This window comes from Ixodes scapularis, unplaced genomic scaffold, assembly GCF_016920785.2.
Source record: "Ixodes scapularis isolate PalLabHiFi unplaced genomic scaffold, ASM1692078v2 PGA_scaffold3__209_contigs__length_174095766, whole genome shotgun sequence".
Taxonomy (NCBI): Eukaryota; Metazoa; Arthropoda; class Arachnida; order Ixodida; family Ixodidae; genus Ixodes; species Ixodes scapularis.
This window is the reverse complement of record NW_024609868.1, coordinates 61330574-61350940: the sequence shown is the minus strand read 5'-3', so window position 1 is coordinate 61350940 and position 20367 is coordinate 61330574. Positions and strand designations below refer to the sequence as shown.

General features: G+C 45.3%; 1 protein-coding gene and 1 pseudogene across 1 annotated transcript in view; one reads left to right on the top strand and one right to left on the bottom strand.

Moving 5' to 3' along the window:
* The window catches only part of LOC8031811 (erlin-1), a 57654-nt gene extending 37796 nt beyond the window's left edge, over positions 1-19858 (top strand). Inside the window, exons 12-14 of the mRNA XM_029973042.4 lie at positions 6727-6903; positions 6988-7036; positions 19686-19858. Of these exons, the coding sequence (XP_029828902.1) occupies positions 6727-6903; positions 6988-7036; positions 19686-19732 (273 nt within the window). The 3' untranslated portion in view covers positions 19733-19858. The remainder of the gene's footprint in view (positions 1-6726; positions 6904-6987; positions 7037-19685) is intronic.
* On the bottom strand, positions 12750-13203 carry LOC120840340 (annotated as a pseudogene).
* Positions 19859-20367: the final 509 nt, after the last annotated feature.

Here is a 20367-nt window from a genome sequence, read left to right as displayed (position 1 = left end):
AAATTATCACCGGCAGCAGGCAATCAGCACTGCCTACAGGTCGTCGGGAGAAACGCAAAACAGTCCGACTTCACTGACTTCACCAGCGGTGCCGGACACCAGACACTCTGTCGACAGACCACTTTCCACCCGGAGCGCTTCAAGGTCGCCCTCTTTCGTTGATGCCGAAGATGAGCTCGCCGATATTCTAAGCTTCCTTCGGATTGATGTTGAGAGTGGGGAGAGAGTCGAAGTAGTAGAACAGCAAGAGACGCAGAAGAAAAGGACTGAAAGACCCAGAATGCCAGCAGCCTCTGTGCTACATGCAGATATCACAAGCCCCTGCTTGTTTTGCCGGTCCACAAAGCATGCAGCAGAAGTATGCACTGGCAACCTCACATTAGAGGTGAAGAAAAGGAGGCTGGCGGAAGAAAACCGCTGCTTCAGATGCACAATCGGAGGGCACCGGGCAAGGGTGCCCTCCGATTGCTGCTCCAGTCGACATGCCACATCCATGTGCGACCCGAACTGGAAACCTAACGTGAAGAAATCGGATAGAGGTGCCCCTGCAGCAAGCGTCCAGAACGCAATCTCTGACAGTGCTGACGTTCCATTGGATTCCGAAGTGCTTCTTCAAACGTTCCGAGCCTGGGCTGAGGAAGGCAACCAAAGACTTTACGTGTGAGCTATTATCGATGGAGGTGGCCAACGAACGTTCATTCGTGAGGACCTTTCTCGCAAACTTGGCCTCAAGGTTCTGGGAGATGTTAGCCTCCGGCTAAATACGTTCTGCCACTCCACGTCACGACCGCAACGTCGGCGACTAGTACAAGTACGGTTGCACAGCCAATACGGCCAAGAAGAGTGCGTCATCGAGGCCGTCAAGGTACCCTTCATCTTTAAGGACGTTGTGCAGGTACCCGTCGACCTCGAATTTGTTCGCCGTATGATGAAAAATGGCCGTCGTATTGCAGACATGCTTTTCTCCCCTCTGGCCACTGCTGAAGAGGGCATTTCTCTTCTGGCCGGTTCAGACCAGCTGTGGCGAGTAAACGGTGACCAAGTGCTGCATTGCCAGGAAAATCAGAAGCTGGTAGCTATAAGCACCATTTCTGGCTGGACCTTTCAAGGCCCAGTGTCAAACCACAGCTCTGTCAAAGGCAGCGCCAGCAGCATGGTATTCATGCTAAGAACGGAATGTTCCAAAAACGAAGACGTCGGAGACATCCTGCTGTGTTTTGGGAGCTGGAGAGCATTGGCATTTCTGACCAGCCCTCCAACAAGATGGAAGAACAGAACGAACTGCTGAACAAGTTTGACCGAACAATACGGAAAGTGAATGGACGGTACGAAGTGGGTCTACCGTTCAGGGTCGGCACGGGAGAACTGAAGGATAACCACACGCTGGCATTGAAACAACTTGAGAGTTTGAAGAAGAGATTGTCACGCGACGAGCCCTTTGCAAAAGATTACGACGTCATATGCAGGTACATGACCTCAGGACACGCAGAAAAGGTTCCAACGACAAACCCATGGATTTATTATATGCCCCATCAGCCCGTAATTAGGAATGAATCCGAGACCACCAGGCTGAGAGTCGTCTTCGACGCTTCTTCTCTTCTCCCAACAGCTGCCTCACTCAATGAACACCTGGAGAAGGAACCGAATTTGAACGCTGATCTGGTCGGAATCTAGGTGCGCTTCTGTCTACACCCAATTGCCCTAACAGTGGACATAGAAAAGGCGTTTTTGCAGGTCAGCGCTCGACCTGAAGATCGAGACGTCCTACGCTTCCTGAGGTTTCAAAGAGAATCGTCGTTAGCAAGCTCAGAACCAACCGTTGAAGAGCAGAGGATTACGAGAGTGCCCTTTGGGACATCGGCCAACCCCTTTCTACTAACCGCCACTCTTACTCATCATCTGAGCAACGTCAATGGAGAATTGAGATAGACTGCGGAACTGCTTCAACGGGGATTCTATGTCGACGACCTCCTGATCGGAGCCCCCGCTATCGAAGAAGCGGCGCGAATACAGGAATAAGCCAACCATATTTTAGAAGATGCAGGAATGAGACTCCCAAAGTGGTCTACCAACGCAAAAGAACTGCAAAGATTGTTAGATAAAGCTGCATCAACGTCTGTACTCTCCGAGCCGAGAGCTGTACTTGGACTGCTTTGGCGACGTGATGCTAAAACGCTGGCCATTCCAGTGGAGAGGATCCTGAACTTCGTCATGTGCAGTGGGACGACGAAGCACTATCTACTCCATGCATCAGCTAGGGTTTTTGACCCGTTTGGATTCCTTGCTCCGTTCGTCATACGAATCAAGGTTTTGTTTCAGCAGATCTGGGAACGAGGAATCGGTTGGGACGACGATTTAACAGACGACCTGCAGGAGCAATGGCGGCGATGGTGCGCAGAACTTCCACAAATAGAAGAGGTTGTGATTCCTCGCTGCATCGTGAAGACGCCAAGAGAAGTCATATGTTCTCTCCTACTACAGTGTAGACCGCATATAACGTATGTCGCGGGAGTCGCAAAAATCCGCACTATAAGCGGTATCGTGCTATAACCAAAACATCAACTTTTCAGGCCAAAATGCATGCAATCAGACAACTTACCTTTGTAAAAGAATTTATTTTATGTTAGATGAAAAATAAAGCTTAGTTTGAGGAAAGTCTTTATTTCACGAAACTAGTACACTTCTCTCTCAAGTATGTCACAGATTTTGAAAGAAATGAGCGACTTTTGCCTGGCGCAGCCTTTTAACGGCGTCGCGGGTTGCGGACGGACGTTGCAAGTGTTTAGGATTGCTAACCCTAATCACTTTTCTCCGGCGATGAAAACGCGTGAAAATTCGCATCCTTTATACGGTACGCGCCAGTAATACCTTCAACTTGAGCACAGGCATGAAATGCTCCAAATAAGAAATCCGGGCGATGTTCAAAAACGCAAATGCTTAGAAAGCACCATTGTAGTCGAAGTAAACAAACACGACGACACGGGCGTTTCTGCCGTCTTGAGAGTGCCGCCACAACATCGCCGCACGAGTGGGTGGATCTTCCCTTCTAGTACGTGCTGGGTTATCATAGTGACACGCAACGAAAATTCACAGTCAAGGATAGCGCTTTTACGCGGAACAATGAGCTTCTACCACGCCGTCTCCGTCGACGATCAAAACTGACGCCATGTTTGCGGATAAAAGCAGCCAGCCGGCCGGCCCGCGACTGGCATGTAACGTGCACGAACACCTCTCCTCGACCTGCGATTGGTCTGTCGTTGCGGTTGTTTCCAACGTTTCCAACGCAGCGGAGAGACGCACGCACGTGAATGACTTGTGCGTGCGTCCCTCCATCGCTATGGCAACTGAAGCCTCTCTCTTCACTTCTCCCCGCTTCTTCGAGCAACCTCCTTGTCCCGCGAGTGACGCTTGCGGCTCGCGCCGTTATCTAGTGTCGCACAGGGAAGCGTGCTCTCTGCGTCGGTCAGTCGGTGCGGTCGCCGGGCTGTTCCGAAAACCGCACTATAACCGGTATTTCCCTTTGCGTGCCTGCATTTTAAGCGGTATGTAATTACATGGAGTCCTATGGGAGGCGAACCGGTGGTTTAAAAAAGCCGCGTTATATGCGGTTCTGCACTATAAGCGGTTACGTTGTAAGTGGTCTATACTGTACACGTCTTCTGCGATGCAAGTCCGGTGGCCTATGGCACTTGTGCCTACCTGAGAGCTGAGGGAGAAGGTAGAGGTGAACTTGAGATTTTCGAAATCACGTGTGGTGCCCATAAAGCGCATAACACTACCTTGACTAGAACTAATGGCTGCATTGATTGGAAGATGGATGGGCTAGTATCTTGGAGAGATCATGAACAGTCAAGAGACATTCCACTCGACAGATAGCGCTATCACACTTCACTGGATGGGCCAGTATCTTGGAGAGATCATGAACATTCAAGAGACATTCTACTGGACAGATAGCGCTGTCGCACTTCACTGGATCCGCGGGTCAGCAACTCAGTGGAAGCCCTTTGTGGCAAATCGAGTGCCAGAGCTCCAGTCTGGAAGGTCACCTGATACACGAAAGCATTGCCCCGGACAAGAAAATCTGGCAGATTTGATGACGCAGGGAATATCTGCGGAAACTATACAAGGTATGCAACTGTGGGGGAAGGGTTCAAAGTGGCTTGGTAAAACTGAAGACGTATGGCCGAACCTCATCGTGGGCGACGACGTTCCAGTAACAGTTATTGCAGAGGAGGGAAAGCTGGAACATCACGTATTGCAGAATGCAACGGAGGGGATTGCACCTCTATTGGAACTTAAACGGTACGGGGCGCTGGAACGGATCCTCAGGATTACTGCATGGATTATTTTGTCTGTAAAGAACTACGCGGCGAAATCGAGGTGAGGGCCCGCTAGCGTCCGAAGAGCTTGAACGAGCCGAGACTTGGTGGATTGCACAAACGCAACAAGAAGCTTTTACTCAAGAATTGGACAATCTAATGGCAGATAAGAATCTGGAAAGGCGATCCAGCATAGTCTCGCTCGCCCCTTTCATTGACCCCAATCGATTGTTGCGGGTGGGGGGACGACTGCAACAATTAAACGAAACAATCGAGGTCAAGTACCCGCTTTTGCTACCTCCCGATGACCGCTTCACTGAGTTATTGGTAAGAGACTGCCATTGTCGAACACTGCACAGCGGACTTCAGGACACCTTAACCCAAGTTCGAGAGCGGTTCTGGATACCGCGAGTAAGACAGCTGGCCAAGAAGGTCATCAACAAATGTAATGGTTGTCGGTTGGCCCAACTCAAGCCGGCTAACGCTTCGACCGCACCTTTGCCGCAGGATCGGATTACCCAAGCGAATCCTTTTGGGGTAGTCGGGATCGACTTTGCCTGCCCACTGATGGTAAAGACTACAGCATCAGATGAAAAGTCGTACATTGTGCTTTTCACACGTGCGGTGACGGGAGCCATACACCTAGAGCTTGTCTCCAACCTGTCGACAGAAGCGTTCATCATGGCCTTCCAGCGCTTTACTGCTCGACGTGGCTTACCCAGCGTCGTTTACTCAGACAGTGTCCTCATGTTCAAGAGGGCAGCAAAGGACTTACGCGGCGTATGGGACGTGCTCACGAACCGATGCTTCCAGGACCACTGCTCACAGCATTTGATAAAGTGGAAGTTTATTGCCGAGAGAGCAGCCTGGTGGAGCGGGTTCTGGGAAAGGATGGTCCAGACAGTGAAGCATAGTCAACGGAATATACTAGGAAGGAATAAGTTTAGTTTCGAAGAACTGACAACCATGCTACACGAGGTGGAAGCCGTCGTGAATTCCTGACCTTTGGCCCCTGTTCACGACGCTCCGCACGAGCAGGATGCTTTAACGCTTGCGCACTTCTTGTTGGGCAGGCGTCTGACGGCTTTCCCATCAGTCAACGTAGAAACTATTCCAGGTTCTGCGAGAGGGTACATCACCAGACGTTGGCTACACAGGCAGCAACTGCTGGACCAATTCTGGCGGAGGTGGCGGAAGGAATACCTCCTTCAGCTCCGCTTCGCACACCGATCGCCCGAGACGCGAACAAATGACCTACAGAACGGGGACCTCGTTCTTGTTCACGAAGACAAGGCTCCACGGCTCATGTGGAGAACGGGGAGGATCGAAACAGTTCAGCTGGGCAGAGACAACCACGTGCATTCCTGTCTGGTGCGCCTACCAAGGGGGCTAGCGCTTCGGCACCCCGTGCAGCTCCTTTACCCCCTGGACTGGCAAGTGAATGAACCAAGGCAACTCTCACGTGAAAAAAGAAAGAAAGGGGGGGAGGATGTTGCAGTTTGGAAAGAATTTGAAGCTCACAAGAAAACGAGAAGAAAGAACAAGTTTCAAGTCACGAGTGGAACAAGGCGAACGACAGACAAGTTGATCAAGACACTTCTGTGTAATGTATATTCGATTGATTTGTTAGTGTAAATACAGTTTGTGTTTTGTTTTTACGTTAATTGCCTGATTTAAATATGACGCCCACACGACCTCTTCAATTCCGAGACAGAGGGTACCGTCACGACACTGCCGCATGAGTAGGTGCATCTTTTCTTTTAGAACATGCTGGTTGATCTTTGCAACACACAACGAGAATTGACAGCCAAGGATTGTGCTCTATGCGGAGCAGATGTTGACGACCACCACTGACGCAATGTTTTTCAGCAGATAGCAGGAAGCACAACTGTTGCTCAATGCGTGCGGCTGAGCTCTCCTTGGCTCATGATTGGTCTGTCGGCGTGGTCTCTCCGCTCATTTCCAAATGTAGTGAAAAAGTTGAGCGCAGCTCAACTCCTTGCGTTGTGAACAAACGACACGGCGGTCCGGTGCTTCATGGCCACGGCTAACCGTCGTTCCAACCAGTTGCATTTATTCGTTGTCATAGCGGTTGCTCTGAACGTAAGTGTGTGAACAAACCTTCAGCCTTCTGCTGACTGTAGTTTGAATATTGATGCTCTCACTCCCTCACTGTCAAGATGTGGGTAGCTTATAATACAGATCATATGAAGGAGCTTTATCTTTGTATGATCTTTAAAACAGTTGTGCATGTTGTATTGTACTGAATCTTTTTTGGTATCTCGTTTAGCATAATCTCAAAACTACAAATTTTGCTGCAGACGATGCCAACATAATCATATCTGTGGAAGTCTCTAAAGAGGTTGTGATCTGAGACGTCCACTTCCTTTCCCTTCCGACCATACAGCTGCTCTTGACACCCGAGTTCCTGGAGATTAAGCGATACGAAGCTATTTCGGCCAACAGCAAGGTGTACTTTGGCAAGGACATCCCAAGCATGTTCATAGACCAATGCTCGGGAAGGGGAAGGGACTCTCCCAGTCCAGAGAGGCTTGCAGCTACTGTGAACAAGCAGTTTACCAAAGTAAGTCCTCCTCATGCCCGTGTCTCACTGGGACTTCTTTTGTGGCCCTTTTCTCATCATGAGGCTCATCTTCAAACTTTTTAGAACGCTGATGCTGCCAGCAAAGTGCCCAAGAAAGATGCAACAGAACAAGGTGAGACGGCTATTCTAATTTGACTACTTATGTGACATAGTTTTGTATAGTAAGAGGGTGTGTCCCAAAAGTGAAGCTTGTCGGACCCAGCTCGAACTCCCCTTATTATGAGGTTTGTTCTTATATAGAATCTGTTATGGGTTTGGTGGATTTGATGTTGTTGGTGTTGGGATGGAAGTACAAATAGAAAAAAAAAATTATGTGCCACGTGAAAAGGGATAGTGATGGGAATAAAATGCAACATTTGGGTATACACCCTTCGTAAAGTGGTAGAAAAAGGGGTGCCTGAGACTAGTTGAAAACAACCAGTGTGATGTCAAGGAGGGAAGTATGATGATGGGTTGGAGAATGGGGAAGTTGTCATATTTGAGGACAAAACGAAGAGTAGAGAGAGACGCGCAACAGTGTGCAAGCAGAGTGGAATATAAAAATCAATACAATTTAATTCCGCATTAAGTCATGACCTAAATTATGATTTATATATCGGACCAGTTTTGATCAAGCTGTGGTGATTTCGATCAAACCTTTCCCACAAAAATAATTCCGGAAATATTTTTTTATTTACCGTTTGTCTATAATTTGATGCTTATTTCTATATGAATTTTGTTTTGGATTTAAATCTAAGAATTGTCAACCAAGAAAGATTCAAAAGGACTACATAATCAAAAAGTCGCGCTTTTACGAGCGAATTTGGGCGTTGAGCTTGATTTTTACCTTAATGTCCGTGTTCACACACTTGGGTTTTCTTGGGACCTTGTGTCTTAAAACTCTTAAAACCTTTTGGGTCGAGAGAACACGCTGGCGCCATTTATGAGGCGGCCCTGGAACCTAATTTCAATAGAACAAAGGTTTTGCGGCATTTGCAAGACCAAATGTACATACTATCACCAAAATGGGTTGTTTATAACATTGTCATCGATTTTTTTTGAGCCAAGAAGGAATGATGCGTGAAAGAGATGGGAATGGTGCAGCCACTGAAAATGTTCCTCGGCTACCCAATAGATGGCACCAGTGTATTGTTTTAAGGCTCACACTCCTAAAGATTCTAGTGTGTGAACGGGCCTTAACGCTTTGTCTGTCAGTTACGTAACATCCTGTTGCAAGCAAATCTGAATACAAAATAAAAGGGAAATTGAGCTTTTTTCTACGTAGAAAATCTAGCTGTTTTTGTTTTAGTATGGCTGGGTTTACTTCGATAAAAATTTGCTGATTAAGCTACCGTATATCCCGGGCTATAGTCTGCAGACTATACACGTTTAAAATTTGAAATTTTAGACTGTGTGGACTATTTACGCATGCGGACTGTACAATAATTTTGTTTTTCAAGATTGTTCATTATGACGAGACTGGATGGACGTTGTGAATCAAAGAGTGTGTTAATCATGTCTTGTATAATGCAAGAAAGCAGACATTTGTCGAGGTGTGTTGTGTATGAGAAGATTTTCGTGTCGGCTAAGCACCATGTAGGGACCATGCACAGCTTGCGGGCTATACACTGAATGCAAAATATTATTTTTTTTTTGGCCTAGATTGGTTTTTGTGGACTGTTTACCAAATGTAGACTGTAACCGGGAAAATATGGCACCTTAGGTTACGCTAACTCCTTCTCCCACATTGTTTTTGGTGATTGGACTGATGAATCAATCAATCTGCCACGTTAAAAGAAATAAATCTTTTGATAAAGAATCGCTAACTTCTACCTGCATCAATTTAAATTAAATCAATTTGATTTAAACTAAATTAATTCAATTGAATTAACATTTCTAAAAATAGGTAATGCTTTTTTTTAGTGTGGGTGCAAGAGATTTAAAGCCTACAAGTAGCTGTGCCAGGTCGTGCAAGATACAGAGGGAAAAACACTGTAGTCCCTCGTTATAACAAAATCGCTTTATTTGAAATTCACTGTGGTTCCGACTGAAATGCATGCATTTCTAACTAGATTATTTGAATTGTATCGGCTACCGAACACACTTTTTACGAAGGCCGAGGGGCCGAAAGGAACGCGAGCCTACACAGAGGTGCACGAGAGACCCTTGCACTCCCTCCTCGTCCACTGAGGCATACGGTAAACTGGGCAAGCAGAAAACAGAGTAAATGGATGCCGGAGTGCGAAGCACTGCTTCCAATGTCGATGCGCCTACGTGGCCAGGGGGCAGCATCCATGTTCCAACGCCATGCACGATACCCGCCGCACTACTCTTGTCGGAATTTCATTTCATTTCATTCGTTTATTTATTTACACCCTAAGAGCACGTGAAGGGCATTACATAAGGGGGGAAGGATAATCAAGATTTATACAATAAAGAAATGCAAATACATGAAAAACACAAAAGGAAACTAAAACTACACACTCAGGACTGCTCAGAATTACACAAATCATACAACTAGTAAAACGCAAAATGAAGTTGTATACAAGATAGAGAATGGTTGGAACAAATTGTTGGAACAAACATGTGAACAAGATTATTCATTTTAGTTTTGAATAATGCCCAGTTTTCTTTTACTGATCTGCAATAAAAATGAGAAATGAAACGGTAGAAGAAAATTGTCATCTCACGGTTAATTGATGTGTAGTCAGCCTTGCTATAGTCGTGAATGATTTTGGAAATGGAGTGCTTCACGCAGAACTTTGTGATCACTGAGCCCATCGCAGTAGTGAACAGATTAACAAGGTCTGATGACAAGGTCTGATGACAGAGTTAAAATCTAGTCAAGAATGTTGTCTGTACGTGTTGGTTTATGAACTAACTGCGTGAAGTTGAAAGTGAGGCAGATATCTAAGAACAACTTTCATGAGCCAATTTTTATGTCCACAAGGACAGCACAGTTCAGTATGAAGGGATGAAGCACAATCGGGTGGCCTAAAACATACACCAAGAATGACTTTACTAGACGGTGTACAAATGAGTATGCACACAAATTCTGAGCCATGGTTTATTAAACAAATTTTGAAATAAATATGCCTTCGTTTTGCAATTAGCACACCGCCGCCTCTCCGGTTGGGCCGATTGTGCCGGAAATTGTTATAACATAGATGTATAGGGAAAAGTTATTTATCTTCAATATCAGGTTTAAACCAGGTTTCAGTGAAAATGACTATGTCACACAAATTGTCCTCAAGAACACTATGCAGCTCGTCTTGTTTTTGTATGATGCTGCAAATATTTGGTGATAAAGACAGAAAATGTATTGCTTTTATTGCGCGTTATGATAAAGGGTGATTTCAGATAAGATCGACCAAAGGATGGCTAGTCGACATTTTCAAATCAACTGATGTTTTTATATGTTATTGTCTAGTGTCTGGTATGAAAGAATCCAAACTTAGTTTTGACTAGAAAAAATACTTGGGGACAGGAAAAATCGTAAGGCATGAGGTGGTGGACAGTTGCATTAACGCGCACTGATGAAGGGGGCCCGTTTGAGAGTGAATAACTAAAGCGATAACATTAGGAGAACTCTAATACGTTTTAGGCGCAAACTATGGGTATAGCTTGCTTGTAATATAAAGTAATCATATTTATTTAAAATTTATTTATTTTTCTAAAAATTGACAAACATGCCTGCTCGAACGACAAATGGCAAACTTTGGAGGTCTGTATCTCATGAAATAATTTAATCATTATGATATAATTTGCAGATATTATTCTACTAATATATAGCTAATATTTAAAAAATAACTAAGGTATCTGTGTGATACAATAGTTAGGATATATTTAGTCAAACATGGAAAAAAATCAAACAAAGAAAAATTCCGATGCGAATAAAAAAAAAACACCACCCTCGATTTTTTTTAAATTTAGGTAACCTGTTATACTCTATTTCGGCATTCATTTCCATTAAAAACATGTTGCATCATTTTATTGAGAAAGAAGATACAACTCCCCAAAGTAGGGTCCTTTTTCAAAGCCTACACTTAGCAGTGTTTTATACAAGAACTGACTCTGAGTTCCAGTTTCATGAAACCAACACACATCTTTTATATATATTTATTCAGATGAGGCCAATGATAACTAAAGAAATCGTTCACACACTTAAATTAAGGAGAAACTACTGTGTACAAAGAGGTATCATATTACGGACTAGTGATCCGAGAAAAGATCATGCAGCCATCGGCCACTAGGAACTTTGTTTACTTTATTCTCCTGCGACACTATATGCTATTCCCTCTTCCGCTCTACCTTCATCTCTCTCTCTCTCTCTCTCATATATATCCCTGATATATATCCAGAACAAAAACATGTTCAAGCATTCCCTTTCTGCGTGGTAGTGTTCTGTGGCTAGCAAAAATCATTTCCTCGCTAAGCTCACGATTATGGCAAAATAGTTGCCGGAAACCGCAGACGACACTCGTCGCTAGTTCTGGCAAAACGGCCGATACAATCTTTTTTTCGCATTTCCCCGCTCGCTGTCAAGGACAAGGGGGTTCGCTTCAACCAGCAAAACATGGCCGCCGACGCCTGTTTACTGAGCAGTCATGCCTGTCGTCATCTCACTCGCTGGCGTCACGGGCGATAATATTAGGCACAAAGGGGCACACCAACCGGCAGCATTATCCCCAAATACTCGAGCCTCGCGTAAATACATAGAGTGTAAACGCTGTCGCCATGTTATCGTAGTAAGACCGCCCCCCCCCCCCCCCCCCCCCTCCCCCAACGGGGGACTGCAGTACGCGACGGCGTACTAACACAACGGCGACGATATCGACATCGCGGGCTCCGAATTTTCCCATAGTTCTACTCCACGGGCATTTCTCGAAACGCTTGATATTGTGCACGCCCGCCTGGAAGGATTTCAGGCGCGTAGTTAAGATAAGGCGGTTCTCCGCGGCAAAAGAAAGCAATTTCACAAAAGCTTAAAAGCGGCGGCGACGCGTGTGCGGTGAACGCTTGTAGTTTTGGTGTAGACAGGGTGTGTGTGTTCTCGTTGTTGACACCAGCCGGCGATAAGGCACTGCAGGCGGTAGCTCAGTACAGCAAGGGCTAATCCGAGTGACCATCAACGTAACCCCACCGCCAACCCCTCGCGAACCGGTCGCCGACATGACTCAGGCTGTGTCATGAACCACGTGGTAGAAGCTCGGGTGCTTTCATATCAGCGCGTGGAGGGACGACAGTGCGATTCCGGAAAGTCTTTTTCGAAGGCCGCTGACCACAATTTTTTGTCTGGAGACTTTCCCTCTTTCTTCCTTTGACGTGGATCAAGCTTTGCCGACAGCCTCAGTTGTGACCTCTCTTTTCAAATGTACGTTTGCAGTGAGTGAGCTCCTCAGCCTCGGACTTGTCACTTGTGCACCCAGTAGTTCTTTCACTTGGCAATTATATGCCATCAGTTGAAGTTTAATTTCTATTATTTATGTATACATTATGAAGACGTCCTGGAGCTCCGAACGAGTGTTTTGTGCAGATTACTTTTGCAAACACAAAAAGACTACCGTAAAATACCGAGAAAGCGCCCCCCCCAACTCAAGAGATAATTCAACCAAAATATGGGGGGGGCCCTTCCTCGGTTCCGCACCAATATTCAAGATGGCGGATAAAGAAATGGCGGCCACTAAAAGTATGCAATCTAGACTGCAGTCTTAGCAAAAATGTTTTTTGTAGACAGTTTCTTTGCGAACTTTATCCTTTTATTCGCTGTCGAAACCATCAAAGGATTCCTTAGAATCTGACCCAAAAACCAGGTCCACACACTCATCCCTCAGCTTGTCGCGGTCTTACGGGACCACGGCGCCGATGTCAGCGAGCTGATCGTGCAGCTCACCGTCCTCGGACCCGTCGAGCGCGTTCGTAATGCCGCAGCCCTTGAACAAGCTCTCTACGATTTCCTCTAGGACGGCAGCCCACGCCTCAGCCACAAAGTCCAGCACATCCTGCCGTGATGGTTTCCGCAGGTTTCCCTTCGGCGTTTTCTCTCCCTTCCGCATAAAGGCCTCCCAGGTTCTCCAAAGATTGGCCTTAAACGGCTTGTTCCAAAAGACGTCTGGTGCAACCGGCTGGCACGTACACGATGTCAGTGTCGCATTCCTGAATTGCATCTTTTGCCGCTCGGGTCTTGTGTATTGGCGCCTGGTCCAACACCAGGAGCCGCCGTACGTCGTCATTGTTAGGGCCCCATACCTTGGTCAGCCACTCCTTGAACTTCTCCGAAGTCATCCAGCCAGTTTTATAAGCGGTCACGTGGCAATTTGCTAAAGATGAAACAAAAAAAAGACATTGTATTTAACGCGAGCTCATAATGCATTATACTATTTCTCGTTGGCAAAATAGCAAGCAAAATGTTGTTCTCACCTGGTACACGAAGGCTCATGAAGGCCCTCACTGAAATTTTTCCGCTCGGCTCCTTCAAGATGATAAACGCCGGGAGCTTGTGACCAGAGTCGCAGGCTGCTAAGGCAACCGTGAAACCCCGCCTGGCACAGCCGGTGTTTGTAATCCGGACAGTACTTTCTCCCACGAGGTTGTTGGTCCGGTTCGCCGGAGTGTCCATTCGGACCATTGTTTGATCCATATTCGCTATGTTGAATAGAGTCAGGTTGTGGCGACTTCGCAGAGAGCCGATTGCAGCACGGAATGCTTGCGTCTCCTCCGCGCAGTCCTCGGGCACTTTTTGGCTCTCAATAGTTGCTTGCCGCATCGAAACACCGAACCGCGCCTTCCACCTTTTTAAATACATACTGGAGGCCACAAAATTGCCCAGCTGTAGGTTATTTGCTAGCCTCACAGCTTCTTCAGAAAGGAGCCTGTTGCTGACGGCACGTCCAGCACTTCTTTCGCACTCAAGAAATTCAAAAAGCGCGTCGTCCACTTCCTCGCTGAAAACGGGGGCTCCGTTTCCCAACTTGCGTCGTAACTTCGACTTTCCGAAGTTCTGTTGAAGAAGCACTTCATACTTCTTGTCCCATTTGCGGATTCTCTTGCGATCAAGCTTGAACTGACGCGATGTCCGATGCACGTTCTTGCCATCCAGCCTGTGCCACTGGACGACCTCTATCTTCTTTTGCACAATGTACGAGTGCATAGCGCACACAGTAACGCGACTGGTTCCGGCGCCGTCAAACAACAAAATGGCGAACAAAAGGTTCACGTGGTTCACGTTTACTTTTGGATTGGATTGGATCCCTGGCTACACATAAAAACAAAACTTCCAGAACGAAACTTTTTTCGCGGCCACCGGCAGCGGAAATAGGGGGAGGGGGGGGGGGGGGCGCTTACTTGGTAGTTTACGGAAATGCGAAATGTGCGGAAAAAGGGAGGGGGCGCTTACACGAGGGGGGGCGATTACGCGGTATTTTACGGTATACCAAAGCAGCGGAATTTTCGAAGTGTTGGCGAGTTGGACCTAAACTCGTTGAAGCAAATTCTTCCGCCTGACTGTTCCACCAAAGTGAGTGCGACGGACTACCTGTGCTACCATTGCTTCATGCACATCACTAAGGAGATCTCGATGCGAAGCTCAGAGCAGTGCCCTGACATATTTGTGCCAGCTGAAGAAGCAATTGAAGAACTAAATCGCAGCATACTACCTACAGATGTGTCGCCGCTGAGACAACCAAGCGTCGTAAGAAGTCGGGACAGGCCTGCCTATGTCAAGAGAAAGCAGACAGAACTGGAGCAGGTTGCTGTCAAGAATATACGCTCAAGGCTACGTATTGCGTACGACAGGGACGCACCATCGGGGTCGTCCGAACCAACATGCTCCACATGCACTGAGTGGGTGGACAACTTTCGGCAGGCCTTTGAAACCGCCACCTCTCTCCGGGAACATTGTCAACTGCTTACACTCCTGCCGTCAACACTGACGAAGAATGAGGTTCAAAAGATGATTCCACAGGCCTCAATGTACCTCATCAGTAAATCCCGAAAACGCAAGGAAAAGCATGGCGTGTGGTATGAGCCGGATCCTTACACGAGGTGCAAGGTGAGCCCTGAGAACCTGTCTGCTGCCCTAGAGTACTTCACGAAAGACGAGCTACAATGTTCGCGCCAAAGTCCCAACCAGAAGGACGTCATCTCTGTCATGCTCAACGGAGAGAAAACGTTCGTGCCAAAACGCTTCATGACACGCTCAATACGAGAGGCCTTCCGTATATACAAAGACAAGCATCCCGATTCCGGCGTTGGGCTAACGAAATTTTATTCGTTGCGCCCTAGATGGGTCCAATGTATTCCACACCAGGAAGTGTGTGTTTGTGTGCGCTGCGCCAATTATTATCTTTGTATTGCCGCTCTAGAGAACGTTACAGGCTCAACATTCAACACTGGTGAAATGAACTCGGCATTTCTGTGCGACCCAGCAACAGAACTGTGCCTTCAAGGAGACTGTGATCACTGCCCAAAAGGCCAGTTTCTTACACTCCAGGAACTTGATATCCCGGAGGATGAAGAGATTGTGCTTGCAACATGGGAGTCCGGCGACCTTGTGAAAAAAACTTTGGAACCTGAGACTTTCCTAAAAGTCATCCAAGTGACGGTTGGAAGTTGGGTACTTCACAACCATATCCGGCAAACGCAAGGTAAAGCGATCTACGATGAAAAACAGTGCATGCAACGCGGGAGCATTGTCTTTCATTTTGACTTTGCTGAAAACTGGACCATCGTGCTTCTTGACGAAGTGCAAGCATATCACTGGAAAAAAAAAACAAGTTTCGATATTTACATGTGTAGTGACAACAAGAAAATCTACAAACAGCTTTGCCATCATCAGTGAGGACCTGTGTCACGACGCCGCTCACGCTTGCTTGGCTCTAGAAAAAGTGAAGGAGTGGGTTGAAGACAACGTTGCGGTATACTCGTACGTGACGTACGTGACGGCGCCGCCAGTCATTTCAAGAATCGCTACCAGCTTCACCAATTTGCAAAGGACGATTGCCCACAAGCCCAGTGGTTATTTTCTGCATCTGGACATGGGAAAAATGCATGTGACGGAGTTGGCGGACTCGTGAAGCACCAGGCCACGCTGAACAACCTGAGAGAACGTTCAGTAAGCGCAATTCAGACGGCCAGGACAATGGTGAGCGTTCTATCAAAGAAACTGAAAGGCGTGCATCTTGTATATCTGGACGAAAATGAGGTTGTTCGGTATCGTGAACAAAAAAAAGAAGAGTGGCTGACGGTGCGCGCCTTCCCTCGCATTCAGTCTTGGCACGCGTGGCAGCTCAGCAAGTCATCAACAGAAGGGACCTGTGACGTATATGTAGCACGGACAGTCGGATCTGCTTGGAAGCAACTTTATTAAATGGGTACAGCGAGGAAAACCTTAGCGTAAAGTGCCGAATTTGATTTCCCAAGGACTGCTCATTTTGAATGCAGGGACATCTTATTTATCACATTTTTCTTCACGGGGTATTTAACCTACTGTTTTTGTTGGTGGTTACTAATAATTTTTATCTGATCACTATAAAAAAAATCCCAAAATGTTATCCTCGAGCAGGATAAGATATATCGGCTTGCCATGATTCATTCATACACCGAGAGCATCGAAGCTGCTCCAGTTAAGCACTATGGCATCCGTCACCTGAAATTGTTTGTAATCGTAAATATACAGCCAACCTAAATATCTTACTATTATATCTTTGTTTTTGTGTGTGGAAGTAAAGTTATTTATTTTACTCTAGATGTAAAATATACCGGAAGGTACAACTTCACACTGCATCATCTTTTCTCAAATCATTAGTCTCTAATATGATACCACTTTGTACGCTTATGTAAAATGCTGTATATAGTTTCTCCTCCCTTTTACTGTGTGACCGATCACTCTTTTTATCAATGACCTCATCTGAATAAATGTATATAAAAGATGTGTGCAAGTTTCATGAAACTGGAACTCAGAGTCACTTCTTGTATAGGACACTGCTAAGTGTAGGCTTTGAAAAAGGACCCTACTTTGGGGAGTTGTTTCTTCTTTCACAGTGCAATGATGCAACATGTTTTTAATAGAAATGAATGCCGAAGTAGAGTATAACAGGGTACCCAAATTTAAAAAAAATCGAAGGTGGTGTTTTTTTTTTATTTGCATTGGAATTTTTCTTTGTTTGATTTTTTTCCATGTTTGCCTAAATATATTGTAACTATTGTGTCACTCAGATACCTTATTTATTTTTTCAATAATAGCCATATATTAGTAAAATAATGTCTGCAAGTTATGTATTAATGATTAAATTATTTCATGAGATACAGATTTCCAAAGTTTGCCATTTGTCGTTCGAGCAGGCATGTTTGGCAATTTTTAGAAAACTAAATAAATTTTTAATAAATATTATTACTTTATATTACAAGCAAGTTGTACCCATAGTTTGTTTGTAAAAAGTTTTAAAATTCTCCTAATTTTATTGTTTTAATTATTCACTTTCAAAGTTGCCCCCTCCATCAGTGCGCGTTATTGCAACTGTCCACCTCTCCCTGCCTTACGATTTTTCTTGTCTCCAAATTTTTTTTCTGGTCAAAACTAAGTGTGGATTCGTTTATACCAGACACTAGACAATGTCATATAAAAACATCAGTTGATTTAAAAATGTCGACCAGCCACCCTTTGGTCGATCTTATCTGAAATCACCCTAAAGAGGAAGATGACAATACTTTTCTTTTTACATCTACTTAGTTATGCGAGCTCTGCTACAGACTGAGACTCCAAGTTAAAGGCGAAACGTTTGTTATTGATGTGCAGTTTGTTAAAACAAACTTTAAACAACATGTTTAGTCTCTTTTCATACTCATAAAGCTTACTGCAGGTAAAGCGTACAGACTCGGGAAAATCGTCGCAAACAGCGAAAGGGGTATCTTTCAGTTTGAGTCGGGCAGCCAAAATGCTCTTTGTTTTCAAGTCAGGTAAACTTGACGATAATTGGTCTATTTTTATCTGGTTGAAATTTCCCTGAGCAATAAGATCTTTCTATATTAGAGGTATCCAGCTGTACGCCTACAATGTTTGTGCAAAAGTCGATCATTTTTCTTTCCGATTGGCTCCGTGTTTGCACTTAGTCATCCAGGCAGCCAAAAAAATAACAGATTCAATCTTCGAAGCCAGTTTTCGTTATCTTCGCACTGTTTCGGTATATTGGCTAGTTCGACAGACGTATTAAGGATGGGTGAAATCCCAGATATAGGGCTCGTCACATCTAGCCTTGTTGCTACTGCAGATAACCTGGTAGACAGTTGCTGAACAGTTGCGTCAGTTGCCTTCAGTCCACTTTCTGAGGACGCTACTTTTGCCAAACTCTCAGTTTGTGAAGCTTCAATTCTCTGAAGTGTTGCAAGAATGATTTCTAGATGCCTGGGACCACGGGCTTCGGTCAGGTAATGTACTGCAAGCTTCGGTGGGGTAGTAGCGGACAGGAGCAGCACCTGAATGAACAAGTGCCTTTTGTCGTGGCGTCAGCAACGATGTCGAACAAGGAAGTGAAGGAGCCCGGACGAGATCGTCCCTTCGGGAGCATCCGATTTGCACTCCTGCGGCATACATGTGCATTGTATGGCAGTGTTTACCGAAAATCGCTTCGATCTGTGAGGTTCGTAGAAGTGGACGGCCGGAGTCCAAGATCGCCAAGGAATTCAACATTTCGGCATCGACTGCTCGACACTGTCGACGATCTTGGAAAACAAGCAAGGTGTATGGGACGCGTCCGAGAAGAGTTTCTCATGCAAGAGAAAGTGTGCCCGTGATTCGAAGATAAAACTTCGCCCACCGCTTTGCGCACGTTGAATTTTCTTCCTCGCGCATTCTCGCCGATCCAGCGCATGATTGCCAGAGCTGCAACAGTCTCTACAGGAGTGTGTGCGAACGCGGTGAAGCCACCGAGAATAAATTAGACTCGTTTGCACTTGTCGATTTGGCCATTTTCGTTGTTGCTCCTGCCCCGGATGCCGCGTTCGTAAACGGAGGAACACATTGGTTCAGTCAGCCTAGACTGAATGCCAAAGCCACATGAAAAATATGAAGATAGTGTAATATTGGCACCACCCCACTTAGGACTTCACAGTTGAAAGCATGATGGAACAGAGCTAAAAGGGTAGTGTAATAATTTTAATCTTGAAAGAATTCAGTTTGTATTTTTTTATATTGTTTTTTATAGGCACAGCTAACAAACAAAATGTGCCACCTTGCTCCCAAAAAACAGCTATTCCGCTGCATAATCGCAAAGGAAAAAACCCAATATTTGCCGATGTGCAGCCGCGTTGGCGGTTTCGGAAACTACAATGACACGTGACTGGGGGACACGCGGAAGTCAACAAAGCCTGTCCCCCTCCGCTGCTACAGCGGAGGGGGACAAGGGGCGACCACTGATCCATATAGAAAACGTCCAAAGCTGTCACCTTTGTGTATGTTATGTTGCATGCTTGAGCTTTTTTTTTTCCCTTTTCTGCCCAGTTGCCCCGTTTGATGCATGTCTTTCTACTTTATGTGGCGTTTACGGCGTTGCACCAGTTTCCGTGGTTGTCTTAGAGCAATGGCAGGCAAGCAACCTAGAAAGATGTACTTACTTTAACGTGTTTTGAAAACAATACATATCACTTTCTGTGTCATGACATGCATGAAGAATTTAGGTTCTCTGGCATTCAAATTTTCCCAAGTTTGGAGTCAGCAGTATGACTGTCACATCAGCTACTTTGTTGAAAATATTCTGATGCATTTGGTCTTGATTGCACTTTTACAGATAGCCACAACGCAAGGTTTCATGAGCACGAAGTTTCGGACTATTGATCCTTACCTTATTTATACACCTGCTCAAGCACTGACCAAGGGGAGTTTTCTTTCAAGGATGCCAGAAGAATAAGTGAATGAAGAAGTGTTTCTATCATGTTAATAAAATATTTCTTATGTGTGTTATTGTGTATAGTGTGTAGTTTTGTTCACTCGCCTTGTAGATGTTAGTTGAACAGGTTGGAAGGAGCTCAATTTATTAATTTTTACCTGCGTTTCCAGTCACGATCAAACATATTTCACAAAGTTCCTTTTGTTTTAAGAAGTTGGAACTTAATGAAAGTTCCTCTAAGAAAGTCTCCTTTCTGCCTTTACAGGACAAAAAATAAAAACATTTCTTAAGACCGCAACATGTATGATGGTTACACTTACATTTAAAATCAATGGAAACCTTGCATAGTGTTAAGAGCAAACAAAAATCGAGATTTAGATGATAATTTTAATTATGACTTAAATTATGAATTTACCTTTTATGACTTAAATGACGTTTTTCAAGAATAAAAGATTCAGAAGGCCAATATTATTATGGGAATTTTGCGTAAATAAAATACTAATGTCAAGGTGGAGGGAACAAAGTGACCCTCTTTTGTGGTAAAGAGAAATTGTAACGTTGGTTTTCCTTTTACACTTTGTTG